We start from the raw sequence: 20,785 nt of genomic DNA, 5'->3' as shown, positions 1-20,785 counted from the left end.
TTCCATCTCTTTCTCTCTCTTTCTCTTTCCATATCTCTCTGCGTCTGTCTTTCTCTCTTGCCCACTTTCCATCTCTTTATCTCTCTCTTTCCATCTCTTTCTCTCTCTCTCTTTCCATCTTTCTCTCTCTCCCTCTTTCCATCTCTTTCTCTCTCTTTCTTTCCATCTCTCTCTCCCTCTTTCCATCTTTCTCTCTCTTTCCATCTCCCTTTCTCTCCCTCTTTCCATCTCTCTCTGGCTTTCTCTCTCTCCCTCTTTCCATCTCTTTCTCTCTCTCTCTTTCCATCTCTTTCTCTTTCCATATCTCTCTGTGTCTGTCTTTCTCCTTTCCATCTCTTTGTCTCTCCATCTCTTTCTCTCTCTCTCTCCCCACACAACCACAATCCCCAAAGCTTGTTCGTAAACCACAACTCTAAAGCCTGGGTTTTAACCACAATGGCTGCATTTTGGCCACCTTTTGAAAATGTCCCCCGGATGACCCTCTATGGGGATTCTCAACCATCCAGGTCAGAAAGTTCTCCCAAAGGTGTTTTTTTTCCCCAAAAGGCAACAGGACTTGGGTTCCCCCCCCCCCCTTGAAATCATTTCGCTTCTCATCCAAGAAGCATCTGCAGTTCTGCACCTTGATTGCTTGGTCCAAGCAGAATGGAAGAAGCTCCTTGGATGAGAAGCGAAATGTTTTCGAAGAGAAAACCCAAGAAAGTCCCGTTCTCCTTTTTGAGTGTCCTCCTCGGGACGATGAATTGCGGTTCTACCTCGAGTTCCCTTCTTGGAAGAGGCTCTCGAGGGAGAAGGGTTTTGTTGCAAAAGCCGGTTCTTCCCAAGGGGAAAAGGACTCTTCTCTTTATTTTTCTCTTTTTTTTTTCTTTTTTCTTTTTTTTATCTGTGCATAATATTTTTATTTCCGTTTCATTCTATACAATCACATGTTTACTGTGCATAACCAGGGCATATAACATTGAGTAATAACCACAACCCTCACTTATATAGAAAATGCCCCCTACAATACAAACCCAATATACCACCTCGGCCCCACCATACGCCCTCTTTCAACCCCCTCCAACTTTCATTCTTCCTTCTCACATACCCCTCTACTACCTACTTCCCCTCCCCCTCTATCACTCCCTCTCTTAATCCATTCCCTCCCTTCCTTCTCCTCCTCCTCTCTCTCACCCTCTCCACCCTCCTTCTTCTTTCATTCAACTCCTCCCTTCGGTGTACTTCTATTGCCTTCCAATATATTCAGCTTGTTCTATTTTAACACTAACATTAAAAAGCCACAGTATACAAGTGCAATCATGTACCTTAAAGTTTAACACATATTATATTTCCCCCCTCCCCCCTCCCCCTAGATCCCCACCTCCCTTCCCTCCCCCCGACTTCCCAGAGACCATACATGGTATAACTTTTTGACAATCACAGTCTAAAATATCTCTACATTGAACTCAGCTTCTTGCTGTTACCCAAATTTTTAACAGTTTAAGTTATTACTAATTTTAAGTATAAGCTATCTGGAATTTCCTAGTCCCGTATTTGCTTTGTATATAATCAATCCATTTTTTCCAGTCTCGTTTATATCTCTCGTTTGAATGTTCTTTGAGATATGCTAAAATTTTTGCCATTTCGGCTAAGTTTATAACTTTTAAAGTCCATTCTTGAATTGTAGGCAAATCTTTCTTCTTCCAATATTGCGCCACCAAGCTGTTTTTACTAGGTATATGTATTGACTTTACGGCAGCAGAGACTAATTTGGTTCTGTACTTAATAACGGCAGCAGGACTCTTCTCTTCAAAGCCCTTGGAAAAAATGCCCCCCCCCCCCGCCCTCAAGTCATCCCTTGCAGGCAGAAACCCACCAGGGAGGTGGGGCTGGAGTAAAGTTCCAAAGTTTGAGAGATAAATCAGAAGGGAGGGAAAAACCAAGCAAGGAGAGCAGGTTTTGTCTCTTCATCAATTGCGCCTCTTCTTCCCCCAAATCCACCGAGATGCCTCCCCGGACTACCCATACCATCATTCCCTGCATTGTCATTGGCTGGGAAGGATGGATGGATTCTGGCTGGGTGTCATGCAGTAGGATGCTCCTTTACCACCCCCTGCTGGCTATTGGAGGAAAGGAGAGACCAACATGAATGGTGAGCAGACAGGAAGGGAAGGGGACGGATGATGGATCCAAGCTAAAGATCCACTGAACTTAGCAACTCTTCTCCAAGGAGATCCACCAATCATAGGCCTAGAGAAATGCCCAGCGCTCATCTCTCGTGTCTATGGAAGTTCTCCATCCTCCAGGTCACGGTTGTCCCAAAGGGGCTTTTTCAGGAGGCAACAAGAGTTTCTTGTTTTAGCTTCGAAGACGTCTCACTTCTCATCCAAGAAGCTTCTTCAGAACTTCTTCTTCAAGGTGTCTGGAGGTTCTCAGTCCTCCAGGTCACGGTTGTCCCAAAGATTCTTTTTCAGAAGGCAACTGGACTTTCTGGTTTTTATTTGGAAGACGTTTCGCTTCTCATGCAAGAAGTTTCTTCAGAACTTCTTCTTCAAGGTCTCTGGAGGTCCTCAGTCCTCCAGGTCACGGTTGTCCCAAAGGGGCTTTTTCAGGAGGCAACTGGACTTCCTTGTTTTTTCTTTTGAAGGCATTTTGCTTCTCATCCAAGAAGCTTCTTCAGAACTTCTTCTTCAAGGTCTATGGAGGTTCTCAGTCATCCAGGTCACGGTTGTCCCAAAGGGGCTTTTTCAGGAGGCAACTGGACTTCCTTGTTTTTTCTTTTGAAGGCATTTTGCTTCTCATCCAAGAAGCTTCTTCAGAACTTCTTCTTCAAGGTCTATGGAGGTTCTCAGTCATCCAGGTCATGGTTGTCCCAAAGGGGCTTTTTCAGGAGGCAACTGGACTTCCTTGCTTTTTCTTTTGAAGGCATTTTGCTTCTCATCCAAGAAGCTTCTTCAGAACTTCTTCTTCAAGGTCTATGGAGGTTCTCAGTCATCCAGGTCATGGTTGTCCCAAAGGGGCTTTTTCAGGAGGCAACTGGACTTCCTTGCTTTTTCTTTGAAGACATTTTGCTTCTCATCCAAGAAGCTTCTTCCAAACTTCTCGAACTTCAAGGTCTATGGAGGTCCTCAGTCATCCAGGTCATGGTTGTCCCAAAGATTCTTTTTCAGAAGGCAACTAGACTTCCTTGTTTTTTCTTTTGAAGGCATTTTGCTTCTCACCCAAGAAGCTTCTTGAGAACTTCTTCTTCAAGGTCTATGGAGGTTCTCCATCCTCCAGGTCATGGTTGTCCCAAAGGTGCTTTTTCAAGAGGCAACTGGACTCTTTGGTTTTTCTTTGAAGTCATTTCACTTCTCATCCAAAAAGCTTCTTGAGAACTTCTTCTTCAAGGTGTATGGAAGTTCTCAGTCCTCCAGGTCACGATTGCCCCAAAGTGGCTTTTTCAGGAGGCAACTTAACTTTCTGCTTCTTCTTTGTCTTCTTCTTCAGCTCTGGCTGGATGGTGGGGAATGTAGGGAGGCACATATATTGACCACTTCTGTCTGCAAGGAGTATAAACTCTTCCATTCCTCACCATCCAGTCAGAGCTGAAGAAGCTTCTTGGATGAGAAGCGAAATGTCTTCCAAGAAAAAAACAACAGAAAGTCCAGTTTGCCTCTTGGAGGGGAAAAAAAAGCCCTCCTCGACTTACGACCACAATTGAGCCCAATTTTTCTGTTGCTAAGCGAGACAGCTGAGGTATGTCCCATTTTACGACTCTTCCTGCCGCAGCTGTTAAGTGAATCCCTGGGGTTTTTCAATTAGTAACCGAGTTGTTAAGTGAACCTGGCTTCCCCATTGGTTTCGACTGTCAGAAAGTTACTAAAAGAGATCACCTGACCTCAGGATTCGGCATCCGTCACAAATACGAACCAGCTGCCAAGCTTGTGAATTTTTACCGTGTGACTATAACAGCCTTGTGTCAAGTCACTTTGTTCAGTGCCATTGTAACCTCAAACAGTCACTAAATGAACTTAAACTGAGGGCTACCTGTATTCAGAAACACAGGGTGGAAGGTTAAAAGCGTTTTTCAAAAACGAAGTTTACGGTGGCATACCTATTTCAAATTGATTTCAAGCAGGTGCCCCCTTTTTTGTTTGTTATAACAGCGTTACCAGTTTTTAAGGCAGAATGCCTTAAGAGCCGAGGTGGCGCAGTGGTTAGGGTGCAGTACTGCAGGCCACTTCAGCTGACTGTTATCTGCAGTTCGGCGGTTCAAATCTCACCGGCTCAAGGTTGACTCAGCCTTCCATCCTTCCAAGGTGGGTGAAATGAGGACCCAGACTGTGGGGGCGATATATGCTGACTCTGTAAACCGCTTAGAGAGGGCTGAAAGCCCTATGAAGCGGTAGATAAGTCTAACTGCTATTGCTATCTATCTATCTATCTATCTATCTATCTATCTATCTATCTATCTATCTATCTATCTATCTATCTATCTATCTAGGTGAAATGAGGACCCAGACTGTGGGGGGGCGATATGCTGACTCTGTAAACCGCTTAGAGAGGGCTGAAAGCCCTATGAAGCGGTATATACGTCTAACTGCTATTGCTATCTATCTATCTATCTATCTATCTATCTATCTATCTATCTATCTATCTATCTATCTATCTATCTATCTATCTATCTAGGTGAAATGAGGACCCAGACTGTGGGGGCGATATATGCTGACTCTGTAAACCGCTTAGAGAGGGCTGAAAGCCCTATGAAGCGGTAGATAAGTCTAACTGCTATTGCTATCTATCTATCTATCTATCATCTATCTATCTATCTATCTATCTATCTATCTATCTATCTATCTATCTATCTATCTATCTATCTATCTATCTATCTATCTATCTGGGTGAAATGAGGACCCAGACTGTGGGGGGGCGATATGCTGACTCTGTAAACCGCTTAGAGAGGGCTGAAAGCCCTATGAAGCGGTATATACGTCTAACTGCTATTGCTTTGCTATTGCTAATGCTTGTCTCCAACTGCCCTTCTTTTTTAAAAAAAACAACGGGGCTGCCCAATTGCATAGAGGAGAAGCAGAAAGCCCCCTCTGAGTAAAACTTGCAAATATTTTGTTTCTGCTGAAATCAAACAAATCCAGCATATGTGTGTGTGTGTGTGGGCGTGCACACACACACGCACACACTTCACTCCTTGCAAATAGGACATGGAACCTGGGAAGGGGGGGTGTTTCCGCTGAACCCCCGAAATGACACATCGTTCCTGTTACAGCCACACACACACACACACACACACACACACACACACACACACCACATCCTTCTGGTTCTCTGACCCAGTTCCCAGAGCCTTTGTGTAATTTAGCAGTAGCAATAGCAATAGCAGTTAGACTTATATACCGCTTCATAGGGCTTCCAGCCCTTTCTAAGCGGTTTACAGAGTCAGCATATTTCCCCCAACAACAATCCGGGTCCTCATTTTACCCACCTCGGAAGGATGGAAGGCTGAGTCAACCCTGAGCCGGTGAGATTTGAACAGCCGAACTGCAGTCAGCTGAAGTAGCCTGCAGTGCTGCATTTAACCACTGCGCCACCTCGGCTTTAGCTGTTCCTACCATATATATACATATTTGTCCTGCCTTCCTTGCCAGGTGTGTCACTTCGCAGCCAGCAGGACAGCCCAGCATGGGCGACCAATGTTTTCTGGCCTCAAAAGAAGGATCCCCATGGCCCCCGTTCCCCTCGGGGGGGGGGGGAAACACCCCATTTTTTTCTCATTTCTGCCCTCCCCAGCCCCCAGGAGCTCTCTGAGAGCCTCCATAAGGCTCTGCACAGGCGTTTTGGTGAAGGGAGGGGGGCTTCGGGAGGCAAAACAATGCTGTATTCAGTGTATAAGACGCACCCAGATTTTCAGCCTCTTTTTTTTTTGAGGGAAAAAAGGTGCGTCTTATACTCTGAAAAATACGGTACTTGAAGGGTTGCCAGCTTTTTGCTTTCTGAGAATGTCTGAGTGCAGAGGGAGCTCTCCTTGGTCCTGAAAATTCCCTTTCCCTCCTTGGGCAGCCTCTGCTCTGAGACAGCTTTCAACCTGCTGCCCTCCAGATGGGCAGGAATGGTCACTTTCTAACCAACTTGAGAGGATGCAGCCAGATTTAAAGAAAAAAACGGTAAGAAGACCCAGGATCCAAATTTCTTTCTTTCTTTTTTTAAATTTTATTTCCATTCCATTCTATACAATCACATGTTTACTGTGCATAACCGGGGCATATAACATTGAGTAATAAACACAGCCCTCACTTATATAGAAAATGCCCTCTACAATACAAACCCAATATACCTCCTTGGCCCACCATACACCCTCTTTCAACCCCCTCCAACTTTCATTCTTCCTTCTTACATACCGCTCTACTACCTACTTCCCCCCCCTCTATCACTCCCTCTCTTAATCCATTCCCTCCCTTCCTTCTCTTCCTCCTCTCTCTCACCCTCTCCACTCTCCTTCTTCTTTCACTCAACTCCTCCCTTCGGTGTACTTCTATTGCCTTCCAATATATTCAGCTTGTTCTATTTTAACACTAAGATTAAAAAGCCACAGTATACAAGTGCAATCATGTACTTTAGAATTTAACACATATTGTATTTCCCCCCTCCCCCCAGAACTCCACCTCCCTTCCCTCCCCCCAACTTCCCAGAGCCCGTACACAGTATAGCATTTTAACAATCACAGTCTAAAATATCTCAACATTGAGCTCAGCTTCTTACTGTTACCCAAATTTTAAACAGTTTAAGTTATTACTAATGTTAAACATAAAAGGATCCAAATTTCTATTGGAAGATCATTCTGACGTCCTCCTTGGGCCTCATAGGTTGAAAACTACCAGTGTTTGGTACCTACCAGATTCCAGAACAAGGGGTTGAAAGCGATGGAGAGGACAGCCGCGATAAAGCTGGGATCGGTCACCTTCACGTAATCGGAAAGCAGCGTCATAGCCGAGAGGTCGACCTGGGGGGGTGGAGACATTGAGGGTCAGTTGGCTCTCAGCCAGGAGAAGCCCCCTCCGCTGGGCCGGCGGTTCAAAGGAGATTCCAAACCAGGGTTTGCATTCACAGTCATCTAAACCCTAAATCACGGACTGCATTCAGACATGCCTGTGGCACTTCCCTCTTCCCCAGACTCTTAAACTGCAGCCAACATCAAGGTCACTAAAAGGGACATGGCAAAAGTCAAGGGATTCGAACCCACTTGGATCCTTGGCTAGCAATCCAGGCAGATTCTGGAAAGGTATTCCTTGACTTACGACCACAATTGAGCCTCAAATTTCTGTTGCTAAGTGAGACGTTGGTTAGGTGAGCTTCGTCCCCATGTTACGGCTGTACTTGCCAGTCGTTAAGCGAATCACTGCACCTGCTCAATTAGTCACATGGTCGTTAAGCGAATCAGGCTTTCCCATTGTCAGAAGGTCTCTGGAGACCCTTAAAAACCGTGGTAAAATGGTTGTAAAATCAGATCCAGTCGTGTGATGTCTCATTTTATGGCCACTTTGCCTAACGACCGAAATGCGGTTCTCAATTGTGGTTGTAAATCAAGGATTTACCTGCGCTTCCACACATCCTGGGTTCATGCACCATAGCAACCCCGGATTGTTTAAACCATGGTTTGTTGAACCAGCCTGAAATTGGAGGGGTAAAAATGAGAAAACTAAGATCATGGCATCCAGCCCTCTCAACTCCTGACAAATAGATGGGGAAGAAATGGAGGTAGTGACAGATTTTATTTTTCCTGGGCTCCAGGATCACTGCAGATGGGGACGGCAGCCAAGAAATCAAAAGAGGCTTGTTCCTGGGGAGGAAAGCTGTGGCAAATCTAGACAGCAGACTAAAAAGCAGAGGCATCACCCTGCCAATCAAAAGTGCCTCTAGTCAAGGCTGTGGTTTCCCCAGTTGCCATGGATGGCTGTGGAAGTTGGGCCATAAGAGAGGCTGAGCGCCAAAGAATGGAGGCCTTTGAACTCTGGTGCTTGGACTGCAAGGCCATCCAACCGGTCAGTCCTAGAGGAGATCCAACCTGGCTGCTCTTTAGAAGGCCAGATCCTGAAGAGGAAACTCAAATTCTTTGGCCACCTAATGAGAAGGAAGGAAGGACTCCCTGGAGAAGAGCCTCATGCTGGGAACGATGGAGGGCAAAAGAAGAAGGACTACAAGGCCATTCAACCAGTCAGTCCTAGAGGAGATCAACTCTGGCTGCTCTTTAGAAGGCCAGATCCTGAAGAGGAAACTCAAAGACTTTGGCCACCTGATGAGAAGGAAGAAGGACTCCCTGGAGAAGAGCCTCATGCTGGGAACGATGGAGGGCAAAGAAGAAGGACTACAAGGCCATTCAACCAGTCAGTCCTAGAGGAGATCAACTCTGGCTGCTCTTTAGAAGGCCAGATCCTGAAGAGGAAACTCAAAGACTTTGGCCACCTGATGAGAAGGAAGAAGGACTCCCTGGAGAAGAGCCTCATGCTGGGAAAGATGGAGGGCAAAAGAAGGACTACAAGGCCATCCAACTGGTCAGTCCTGGAGGAGATCAACCCTGACTGCTCTTTAGAAGGCCGGATCTTGAAGAGGAAACTCAAAGACTTTGGCCACCTAATGAGAAGGAAGAAGGACTCCCTGGAGAAGATCCTCATGCTGGGAAGGATGGAGGGCAAAAGAAGAAGGACTGCAAGGCCATCCAACTGGTCAGTCCTAGAGGAGATCAACCCTGACTGCTCTTTAGAAGGCCAGATCCTGAAGAGGAAACTCAAAGACTTTGGCCACCTGATGAGAAGGAAGAAGGACTCCCTGGAGAAGAGCTTCATGCTGGGAAAGATGGAGGGCAAAAGAAGGACTACAAGGCCATCCAACTGGTCAGTCCTGGAGGAGATCAACCCTGACTGCTCTTTAGAAGGCCGGATCTTGAAGAGGAAACTCAAAGACTTTGGCCACCTAATGAGAAGGAAGAAGGACTCCCTGGAGAAGAGCCTCATGCTGGGAAGGATGGAGGGCAAAAGAAGAAGGACTGCAAGGCCATCCAACTGGTCAGTCCTAGAGGAGATCAACCCTGACTGCTCTTTAGAAGGCCAGATCCTGAAGAGGAAACTCAAAGACTTTGGCCACCTGATGAGAAGGAAGAAGGACTCCCTGGAGAAGAACCTCATGCTGGGAACGATGGAGGGCAAAAGAAGAAGAAGGGGACGGCAGAGGAGGAGGTGGATGGATGGAGTCACCCAAGCAGCCGGCGTGAGCTTCAATGGACTCCAGAGGATGGGAGAGGACAGGAAGGCCTGGAGGAACGTTGTCAATGGGGTCACGATGGGTCGGACACGACTTCGCAACCAACAACAATAAAAACCAGCATCTGAATTTTGATTCCCTGACTGTGGAGAAGGCTGTAATGGCTGTAAGGGCGGAAAACGCCCATAAGTCACTTTGGAGGGTGGGGGGGGGGAGGCGTTGTAACTTGGAACCGACAATAAGCGAGCTGTTGTAAGTTGAGGACTACACTTACGCCACGTCTACCTGCGAGATTCTCCAGGTCAGGCTAATAATTAAGCGTATTATTTATCTTCCACTGGCTTTTCCCTCTTGCCAGTTCCCATCTGATCCAGACTATTGAACAAATAACAAGAATCCCACCCCCACCCCGAAAAGAAAAAAAAAAACCCCAACCTTCCTTTGATCTCGGTCAGAGTTTCTGGAAAGCCAACGAATATTTGGCTGATTTTTCTGATGTGGCAACTTCACTATTTACTTTCTGTCTCTTGCGCCTAAAATCCAAAGTTTGCTCAACTTTTTTGGCCACTTGGAAGCGGGGCGAGGGCCGTGGGGGGGGGGGGAGATCTCGGGGCTTCCTTGAGTGGGGAGGGGTCAAGAAGACAATTCTGGACGTCAAATGAGTGTGTGTGTGTGTGTGTGTGTGTGTGTGTGTGTGTAGGGGGAGAGCAACCGAAGGGAGGGGCCGCTCCTAAACCCAGGGAGACTTTTTTTTACATTGTGGCAATAGCAAAAAATAAATAAATAACATCCTTTCGAAACAAACCGGATCAACCAAAGCCGAGCCACGCAGCGGATTCGGTGCCGGGTTTTGTTTTTGCTTTGTATTCACACACCCCCAGCCTCCCCCCCGCCCCCAGGAAAAGCTCCCCCCCCCTCCGGCCTCGCTTCTTCTCCGCAGACCCCCTGCTCATCCTGGGAGTCGCGCAAGGACCAGGCTGGCTTCCCCCTCCACCCCGGGGGGGGGGGGTTGCAAGGCATGGACCCCCGCCCCGTTTTTTCATCACACACCCCCATCACACACCCGTTGCACAGATGGGAAACGCGCCTGTACCTTGCTATAATCTACATTGTTGAGTCCTCCGCAGCATTCCAAGAGAAAGGGCATGAAATCCCCCCTCCCCTCCCCTTAGGAGCCGGCGTAGCAACGCCTGGTTCCCCTGAGGTCCCTCCCCGCCCCCAGACCAGCAACCCACCCCTCCCTCCGCCCCATGGAAGCGATGCCCCTCCACGAAACGCTGCTCTGACTTCCGGACTACTCATGGCAAGGGGGGGGGGAAATTAAATATCCCGCAAAGGAGGCTGGGAAGTTGAGTCCGCATCACACACACACAAACACACACATACAACACCATTGAAGGGCTGAGCTCTGTGCGGAGTCTAGTAGGAACTACAAGCCCCAGAAGGCTGCGCGAGGCAGGCTGCCCGAGCACGCGGGGCGGGGGCGGGGGGGAGAGATTTCTTTAACAGATGAACAGAGTTGGAAGGGACCTTGCAGGTCATCTAGTCCAACCCCCTGCCCGTGCAGGAGACCCTACATCTGCTCGTTCTTAGGATCAAACTAAGCACCTCCACCTTTCCGAAGCGCCCTCGAAGGTTTGGAGTCGTTTCGCATCCATGCAAGGAGGCTTCACACATGCTCTGGAGCCCGAAGCTCGCATAAACTGAAGCAGTTGTGAGAAAACGCTTGCAATCCGTTTTTCCCCTCGTTGTTTTCCACGCTTTGCTCTTCAGCGATGCTCGGCTGTTGCTGTTTCATAAGGTCACCTCCCTGACACGTAACTTGCAGGCACCGTTTCCCGCATCCACTTAGTGACAGCCGAAAACCGCACCTGACCTGCAAGAGCACCACTAGCACCATTCACACATATCCCGCTTACAGAAAGGCCGAATGGCTCCATTCATACAACTTTGATGGCTCAAAGGTTTAGCCTGTTGCACAAACCCAGACCTTTTGAACCCTAATTTCTAATTGCAGGCAATCCCAAACAGGAAGACGAGTTAGTAACCTGGTTAGGGGGGGGGGGGGAACACAGTCAAGGATTTGAAGAATGCCAGAGCGTGGAGCCCCTTCACCCTTCAAGGGGTCCCTTTTAAAACGTCTGAATTGGGTGCCTGAGAGACACACCCCGGCCAATGTGGCAACCTTACAATGGCTCAATCCACCACATCATCCTTGTGCATTTCCACAAAAAACTCTTGAGCCGGATTCATTCAACTAACTAAGCTCCCTTTCTCCCCCTTCCACAAAACCCAAAGTTAAAATTAACTTATGATTAGCCTTGGGGGTGGGTGGGATGCCTTTGGGACGGCACAGAGAGAGACAAGAAAACCTGGCCACATGGCCCACCTCAATTTGTGCCATGCGGGAGACCAAAGAACAGAGTCACAAGTTGTGCCCCCCTCCTGCCCAAAGCGTGCGAAGGAAAAATAGAAACAGCAGAAGAAGAAAAGCGAGGGAGGGAGGCAGAGGAAATCTCGCTGCTGGCACTGACCTTCCTGGGGTTATTCCGTTGTGGGGATGTGGCAGCCTGGCAGGGAGAGAGAGAGAGAGAAAGAGGCCAGAGTTTCAGTCTAGTTCTACTTCAAGGGCAGGGTTAGACTTTGCCCCACAGGTTTCCAAAGTGGGGAAACAGTCTGGTGCCTGGCACATTGGCAGAGCGGGCCAAGTTTTCGTTACCGGCCACCGGAGGGGCTTGTGCCAACGGGGAAGAATGAGAGGGGGAACTTGGCATGGCTAAAAAGGGAGGCAGGCAGGCCGGCCTGTTATCTTACCACTGGACGTTCCTCGTTCGGTTGCGTTTCCTTGGCCAGGCTTAACTCGCCAGAATTGGAGGAGGGTCACGGAGTTGGAAGGGACCTTAGAGGTCTTCTAGTCCAACCCTCCCCCTCCCCGCTCAGGAGGAAGCCCTATAATACCATTGCAGACAAATATCAACCAAGGGAAGCCTGCAAGAGAGGCGCCAACAAGCTGGAGACCATCTTCTCGGATTATGACCCAGGGATTAGAACCCAGGACCCAGAAAATTGGGTTCCTCTGAGGCACCTTGGTTCAGTTAGCTGTGGCTGACTTCTGGCCTCGGCCAGGCGGGTTCTGCTCCTTTAGCACCACGGCCTCTCCAGTCGGTGGGCGTGCGAGGGGAGCACTGCAAGCTTGGGTGCGCGGGAGGCCTATTTTTAGCCTGCACCTGTTCCTCCATATAGACAGACGCTGGTAAAAATAGCCTCATTGACAGAGGCGGGAAGCTGCACCGACAGTCTCCAGACAGCGCCCGGTGCCTTTGGGCGCACAGTTTAATTTATGCGCCATAAATCTACACTGGACAGAACGGTGCTTTCGACCCCAACTGCTGAATCAGGCAAACTGGAGACTCCTATTTGCAAAGGAGAGAGGTCGGGGGGTGGGGAGGAAGATGGGGAGGGGGTGGGGGCCCAGCAGTGATTTTTCAGCCTGGCAACCTAGCCAAGGTGGAGGGGGGAGTATGGAGGAGAGGTTGTGCAAAGTGTGTTTAGTCTGATTTTTTCCCTTGCTTCGGTGGGAGGTGTGAGCCCAGACAGCAGGACTGTGGCCAGGCGTGGTTTATAGACCGGGCGAGATGTGAATCCCTCCCGATTTCAGGCTTATTCAACAAACCATGGTTTAAACAAATCCAGGATTGCAGAGGTGGCATTCGGCAGGTTCCAACCAGTTCTGGAGAACCGGTAGTGGAAATTTTTGAGTAGTCCGGAGAACCGGTAAATGCCACCTCTGGCTGGCCATGCCCCCTTCTGTTCTCTGCCTCCCGAGTCCCAGCAGATCGGGAGGGAATGGGGATTTTGCAGTATCCTTCCCCTGCCACGCCCACCAAGCCACGCCATGCCCACAGAACAGGTAGTAAAAAAAAAATGAATCCTGAAATATAAAGGAGAACTAGGTTATTATAAGGTATGGAACGAAGTGTATGAATGGTTAGAGGACAGGTGTAAAGCTTAAGGAAAGATTAAACGAAGAAGATGCAGGGGTTAGAAATTAGTAATAAATATGTATCAATGGAAACGACATCCAATGAATGACTGTAACTCAAGAAATGAATCTATTTCTATGTATAAAAACACTGGAATTACCTGTAAAGAGAATGGCATATAGGGGTTGTGGGGGGGGGGAGAGGAATGCCCATATAATGGATGTATACTGAATATGGAAATGTTGTATATTAGGCTTGACGAGGGGTGTTAGATTTTAATGTAATATGATTGCACATGTATACTGTCTTCTCTTATTTTTTCTTTAAAACTAAGATATGTTAAGTATATTGATATGGAAGCATAAATACCATCAACATAGAATGGAGTTTGCTCAGAAGCGGAAATACACCAATGAGAGGAAGAGTGGGAAGCAGAGGAGAGAAGAAAGATAGGAAGAGAGGGATAGGAGAGAGGGTAAGGGGGGGAAGATGAGGAGGATAAGGAGGAGTGGAATGAAGAGAGAGGAGAAGGAGAAAGGAAGGGGAAGTAGAGTAGAAAAGGATGATGGAGGGAAGAAAGGCGGTAGAAGAGTGGGAAACAGAGGAGAGAAGAAAGATAGGAAGAGAGGGATAGGAGAGAGGGTAAGGGGGGAAGATGAGGAGGATAAGGAGGAGTGGAATGAAGAGAGAGGAGAAGGAGAAAGGAAGGGGAAGTAGAGTAGGAAAGGATGATGGAGGGAAGAAAGGAGGTAGGAGAGTGGGAAACAGAGGAGAGAAGAAAGATAGGAAGAGAGGGATAGGAGAGAGGGTAAGGGGGGAAGGTGAGGAGGATAAGGAGGAGTGGAATGTAGAGAGAGGAGAAGGAGAAAGGAAGGGGAAGTAGAGCAGGAAAGGATGATGGAGGGAAGAAAGGAGGTAGGAGAGAGGTAGAAGAAAGAGGTGTATGGAGAGCAGAAGAGCTAATGATGGGTTTTTATCTTTCTGGGCGTTGATGACAAGAGGAACTGATGCAATTACTACTTAATACAATAGGATATTGGCTATGTAATAGTATACATGTGGTTATATGTTATGAAAGTGGAAAATAAAAAAGTATATTTCTGAAAAAAAAGGAAATAAAAGGAAATTATTAACGTTGTTTCTTTTTTTTTTTAAATGTGTAATAAACATTATTTAACAAAAAATTGAATCCCACCACTGCAGGGCTGATATAGTGCATGAAAACAGGATGAGTGGTAGTGCAGGTAAACCTGATTTTACCCTTTTTATCACAGTTGTGAAGTGAATCACACACACACACACACACACACCCCTAGATCAGTGTTTCTCAACCTTGGCAACTTGAAGATGTCCGGACTTCAACTCCCAGAATTCCCCAGCAGTGGTTAGGACAGTGTTTCTCAACCTTGGCAACTTGAAGATGTCCGGACTTCAACTCCCAGAATTCCCCAGCAGTGGTTAGGACAGTGTTTCTCAACCTTGGCAACTTGAAGATGTCCGGACTTCAACTCCCAGAATTCCCCAGCCAGCATTCGCTGGCTGGGGAATTCTGGGAGTTGAAGTCCGGACATCTTCAAGTTGCCAAGGTTGAGAAACACTGCCCTAGATAACCTGCAGAGGCCCAACGAGTCCCATCTCTGCTTCTTTGCCTTCATCGTTCAGGAAATGGCTCCCCTCCTCCTCATGGCCTCCTCCGGCCAGCTCTGGAAGGAGAGCCGGCCTGGTTTCTGCCTCCAGCCCCCTTTCCCTGCTCTCATTTCCTGCTCGTTCCAGCTGAAGCCTCAGCCCCCCCTTTGCCCTTGGCTCCCACGCGCCCGGATTCTGCTCCAAAGCCTAACCTCGGCTGCCCTCTAGCGCTCCATAAATACACTCCAGTCCAGAGCCTGAAGCCCACGGGTGGAATAACAGAATAACAGGGTTGGGAGGGGTCTTGGAGGTCTTCTAGTCCACCACCAGCCCTGCTCGAGTGGGAGATATTATCCCATTGTGGACAAAGAGGCGTCCAATCTCTTCTTGAAAACCTCCAGTGATGGAGCATTCGCAACTTCTGGAGGCAACTTCTGTTCCGCTGGTTAATTGTTCTCATTGTCAGGAAATTTCTCCTTAGTTCTAGACTGCTTCTCTCCTTGATTTGTTTCCACCCATTGCTTCTTGTCCTGCCTGAAGGAGCTTTGGAGAATAGCTTGACTCCCTCTTCTTTGGGGCAACCCCTCAAAGACTGGAATACTGCTATCATGTCACTGCTAGTCCTTTCTTCTTCTCCTCCTTCTCCTTCTCATTCTCCTTCTTCTTCTTTTTCTTCTTCTCCTCCTCCTTCTAATTCTCCTTCTCCTTCTCCTCCTTCTTCTCCTCCTCCTTCTAATTCTCCTTCTCCTTCTCCTCCTTCTTCTTCTCCTCCTTCTCCTTCTCCTTCTTCTTCTCCTTCTTCTTCTCCTCCTCCTCCTCCTCCTTCTTCTCCTCCTCCTTCTCCTCTCTCTCTCTCCTTTTTTCCTTTCTCTCTCTCTCTCCTTCTTTCTCAACCTCTTCCTCTCTTCTCTTCCATGTTTTCCTCATTCTCAAGAAGAAGTATCTTGAGTCATTTGTGATGAGGGCCAGCGCATCAATTCACCCAGTTGTGGGTCATATTCGGACCGCCGGGACTACAACTCCCAGCACCCCTCAAACCCCAAGGGCATCGGATTGGCAGAGCCAAGCTAAAGCTCCACTGACCCATTAACAAGTTAACTTGGTTAACTCTGCTTGCCTTCCCTCCCCTCCCCCTCTAATCCATTAAGGTCCTTAAGTGACGGCTAATAAAATGTAATTGTGTTTTAAAATAATTCAATACATTACACTAATTTATCCCAATTAAGCTTCAGCAACTTGGTGCAGATCGACTTAATGCAGGAGTGGGGGAACTCTCTCTTCCACTATTTTTTCCAAGTGATTGACAGTGGGGGAGGAAGGGAGGGCCACCGCCCTTTTTTTTATATGGCCCCCTTAGCTATTGTTCTTAAAGGAATCTAGTAGGGCAGAAGGTGAACGGGGGAATCCAGATATGAGATCTGTAGCATTTGCAAAGACTGGACAGTCCTTTGTCCAGAATGGGGTAGGGTCTCCTGCTTGAGCAGTGGGTTGGACTGGAAGACCTCCAAGAAGAGCAACTAAGAGGATTAGGGGACTGGAGGCTAAAACGGTTGCAGGAGCTGGGCCTGGCTAGTCTATAGCAATAGCAATCGCAGTTAGACTTATATACCGCTTCATAGGGCTTTCAGCCCTCTCTAAGCGGTTTACAGAGTCAGCATATCGCCCCCAACAACAATCCGGGTCCTCATTTCACCCACCTCGGAAGGATGGAAGGCTGAGTCAACCCTGAGCCGGTGAGATTTGAACAGCTGAACTGCCCAACTAGCAGTCAGCTGAAGTAGCCTGCAGTACTGCACTCTAACCACTGCGCCACCTCATCCCCTTCTAGGGAAGAGAAGGACCAGGGGAGACAGGAGAGCAGCCTTCCAATATTTGAGGGGGCTGCCACAGAGAGGAGGAAGGGGGTCAAGCTATTCTCCAAAGCACCCGAAGGCCAGACAAGGAAGAATAGATGGAAACTGAAAAAGGAGAGATTCAACCTGGAAATAAGGAGGAACTTTCTGACAGTGAGAAAAATCAACCGATGGAACCGAAGTTGCCTTCAGAAGTTGTGGGAGCTTCATCCCTGGAGGCTTTCAAGAAGAGATTGGACTGCCATTTGTTGGAGATGGTGTAGGGTCTCCAGCTTGGGGGGGGGGGTTGGACTGGATGGCCTACAGGGTCCCTTCCAACTCTGATAATTTGAATTAGTCTCTCCCAACCCTGTTATTCTATTACTTTATTAATGGGCCTTCCTATTTACGTCACGTTGGTCCGTTACCTGTGACCAAGTAGAACCATGGTCAAACTGGTGGCTGGTTGGACATGTAGTTCTAACCCCTTCGGAGCCCAACAAGTGAGAGGAGGTTGACCTTGGCAGATTCTTCAACCTACCAGGGTGTTTCACCTCCAGAGCAAATTTATCTCCAGGTTGCATCCTGGTGCTTCATCTCCACCCCATCAATGCTTCATCTCCAAGGTTGCTCAGCAGAACCTCAAAGTCCTCTTTTCAAAATCCTCTTTTCAGAGTCCCAAACACTTCTCTGTCTCTTTCCCGAATCTGGTCACGAAAGAGGAATCCTGGATGTTCCCATGTTGTCCTCTTCCTGACTCTTACCCACCTAAAAAAGAGCTGTCCCACCTTGGAAACTTCAAGACTTGTGGACTTCAACTCCCAGAACTCCTCAGACAGCAGAGCAGCAGAGCTGGCTGGGGAATTCTGGGAGCTGAAGTCCACAAGTCCCGAAGTTGCAAGGTTTAAGACCGCCCTGTGCTGAAGGCAGGCTGTGGGTGATTGGCAGATTGGACCAAGTTCTCACCCGCTGGCTGGGCTTGGGCTACCCACGAAGGCATGAAGCCTGTGGCTCTGGATGTTCCATGAATGTGACACTTCACGGCTATTCCTGTTCAGAGTAACAGCCTCCTCTTCTCGTACTTCGTTTGGCAGATCTGATCCACAGCCTTCGGTGGAGAAATTGTGCCAACGCTGGCATTCATGTGGCTTTGGAGGGCACGGAGCAGCCACAAAACCTCTTTCTGAGCCTCGATGTTGTCGTGTCCTGAGCATCTTTAAGCGGAGGCAGCCCAGAAGAAGCTCTTGCGTGTCCAGTTCCGAGGCCTACCTATGCCCAGCCTCTTTCTCGGCCCCACAGCTGGCTTTTTTTGGGAGGGGGGAGCAGTTGCAAAGATGGGAGAGGAGATCAGGAGGAGGCGTCGGCCTCTGCGGCTTGGCGCAAGACTAGCCCTCCCTTTTTCCCCGCTTCACTTATCAGGCACGGCTTAGCCGACCGAAAGCATGGGGCGGAAAGTGTTTTATCTCCTTGGCCAAACCACAGCATCCCTAAAGCGGTTCTGATTTGCTGTTACTATGGCGACACGGCTGGGTTTATCAGGGGCTGAATTTGTAGTTGTTTAAGTGCTGAGCAAAAGGGATGTAGGAGGGACTGGCTCCCAGCAGTTGCCGGGGAAGGGAAGACAGCCAGCTTCTCTCACAAAACCCTGCGCTGGGCCTCGGCCCCAAAGGATGCCTAGGAAGCCCCCCCCCTGCCCCCAAAATACCATAAGAACAAAGGGGGCTAGGAATGGGGGACCCAGAGAGCTGCGGAGCGTCAGAGGACTGTAGATTCCCCCCCCCCCGATCACAATTGAAAGGGTCTTGCAGCCCATCTTCACAGGCTGTTCTTCTCCAAGGATGTTGGGCAGTGGTTGGGCACAGCGGAGGCCTCAATATCCAGGAGGATCAGATTCAGAAAGGCTGTACTAATGAGATACTCCGACTCCAGAAGTCACTCCTTGAGGTCTTTGGCTGTTGATTTTCCCTGCCTTTAATCTTCAGGGCAGGGTATCCAGGTGAGGGAGGAGGAAAATCTCCGTAAAGCTGAAGAGCAAAGTGAGGCACGATGGAATGACAGAATAACAGGATTGGGAGGGACCTTGGAGGTCTTCTAGTCCAACCCCCTGCTCGGGCAGGAATGGAGAGCAGGAATGGCATTGTCCGAGCAAGCAAAAAAGGCTGCCAACATGAGAAAGTTTGATCTCATTGTGGAAGTTTGAAAGAATAGCAATAGCAATAGCAGTTATATACCGCTTCATAGGGCTTTCAGCCCTCTCTAAGCGGTTTACAGAGTCAGCATATTGCCCCCACAGTCTGGGTCCTCATTTCACCCACCTCGGAAGGATGGAAGGCTGAGTCAACCCTGAGCCGGTGAGATTAGAACAGCCGAACTGCAGAGCTGCAGTCAATAGCAATAGCAATAGCAGTTAGACTTATATACCGTTTCATAGGGCTTTCAGCCCTCTCTAAGCGGTTTACAGAGTCAGCATATTGCCCCCAACAACAATCCGGGTCCTCATTTCACCCACCTCGGAAGGATGGAAGGCTGAGTCAACCTTGAGCCGGTGAGATTTGAACAGCCGAACTGCAGATAACAGTCAGCTGAAGTAGCCTGCAGTGCTGCATTTAACCACTGCGCCACCTCGGCTCTAGAATTTGATGGAAAGCGGTGAAGAGGGATGCTGGGCAGCTAAGGGGCATCCTGGTACTCCAAGATAGGGGGGTAGCTGACCCTAGAGGTAGCATTTGCATTTTGTAGCACGAAACTGCACAGAGATGGGGGTGGCTGGGATGGGACAGTGACACAGAAACCGCTCTGCATTTCTTCTGTCAAATCCCAGCCTCTTCATGCACAGAAAGGGGAACAAATACTTTATCATGCTCTAAAATAAGGAACTAACAGTTCAACATCTTTAAAAAAACAACAACTTGTAATCCAGAAACAATAAGCCCAGACAATTGCCAAATGCAAAGGATCGTAGCATTTCATTCAAGTTCTTGGTTTTTTCTCGTTGCAAACTTTGACCATGGAAGATGCCAGAGGAAACTTAATTCTTGCATTCAGATTCAGGGGCTAGTAGTATTAAAAAAAAAAAAAATAGTTCAGCTTCTATATCAGTTTATTCATTCATTCATTCATTCTTCCGTTCATTCACTTACATGTTGAAATTCATTTTTTTTAAAAATCATTTCAGCTTATACAGTATGTCGAAATTTATGAGCTCAGCTTGCAATCTTCTTGAGGTTACTAAAGAGCTGGTGATCAAATCCTTCTTCTTTCAATGGTGTGAAGTTCCCGTGGGTCGTCCATGAGGCCAATGTGGAGAAAAGACAGGACACGATCTTTCTCGGGATGGAGCGACCCAGATTGGGGGTCTGAGAGCCCCTTTTATTGAGATAGGACAAAGGCAGGAGGAGCAATAGCATGTGGTTAAAAACAGCCTGTAAAAGTACAATTTCTAATCTACTGCTCAGTCTATATATGGTCAAATCCTGGGCATCATTGGTAGGGCACATCTCAGAATGTTATGTTATGAACTATCAGGATGTTATGGAGTTCTAGGAGTTTGTTTTCTCCTGTGTGGTTCAGCGTGGCTCTGCATGCCCTGGTATGAACTGGACAATGGGTGACACACACCTACACAAGGAACTATATTACAACACAATGGGCCTCTTTTTCTGGTGTTAAAATCTGCTGAAAAGGGTTTTTTTTTTTTTGGCCTTCCCCTCCATCCTCTTGCAGAGAAGCTGGGGCATTATCGTCTCCGCAGAATTTGGCAGTGGATCAAATTCCCACAAAAGTTGCTAAAATTGCAGAAACGCTGTCATAAATTTCTCCTCCTCCCAGGAACATCTGGCTTGGAGAATCAGGATGACCTCTGGAATCAGCCAATAAATATGTGTTTGGCCTTTGCAAAGGCCAGCAGGACAAGAGTATCGATACTGATATATGATTTGTCTTGGCAGAAGAATTACGGCATTCAACAGACCGAAACAGAAAAATCAAAGAGTTTGGGATGTGGTAGAAAGGAAAGGAAAACTTGGTCAGTTCAAGGTACTTTTCTCATTTCATTCTGGCCGAAGAACGGCAGAGACCTGGAGAGTGAAAGCAGGACACCTTGCTGTTCTCTGA

The 20,785-nt window shown here is 48.0% G+C and overlaps 1 protein-coding gene across 1 annotated transcript in view; it reads right to left on the bottom strand.

Moving 5' to 3' along the window:
• The window catches only part of PEMT (phosphatidylethanolamine N-methyltransferase), a 41,306-nt gene extending 30,877 nt beyond the window's left edge, over positions 1–10,429 (bottom strand). The window contains exons 1-2 of the mRNA XM_032238420.1: positions 10,325–10,429; positions 6,869–6,976 (exon numbers count right to left, since the gene is read on the bottom strand). Coding sequence (XP_032094311.1) covers positions 6,869–6,976; positions 10,325–10,378 — 162 coding nt within the window. The 5' untranslated portion in view covers positions 10,379–10,429. The remainder of the gene's footprint in view (positions 1–6,868; positions 6,977–10,324) is intronic.
• Positions 10,430–20,785: the final 10,356 nt, after the last annotated feature.

This window comes from Thamnophis elegans, unplaced genomic scaffold (genome assembly GCF_009769535.1).
Source record: "Thamnophis elegans isolate rThaEle1 unplaced genomic scaffold, rThaEle1.pri scaffold_165_arrow_ctg1, whole genome shotgun sequence".
NCBI lineage: Eukaryota > Metazoa > Chordata > Lepidosauria > Squamata > Colubridae > Thamnophis > Thamnophis elegans.
The sequence above is the reverse complement of the archived record's forward strand: the minus strand, read 5'-3'. Positions and strand labels throughout refer to the sequence as shown.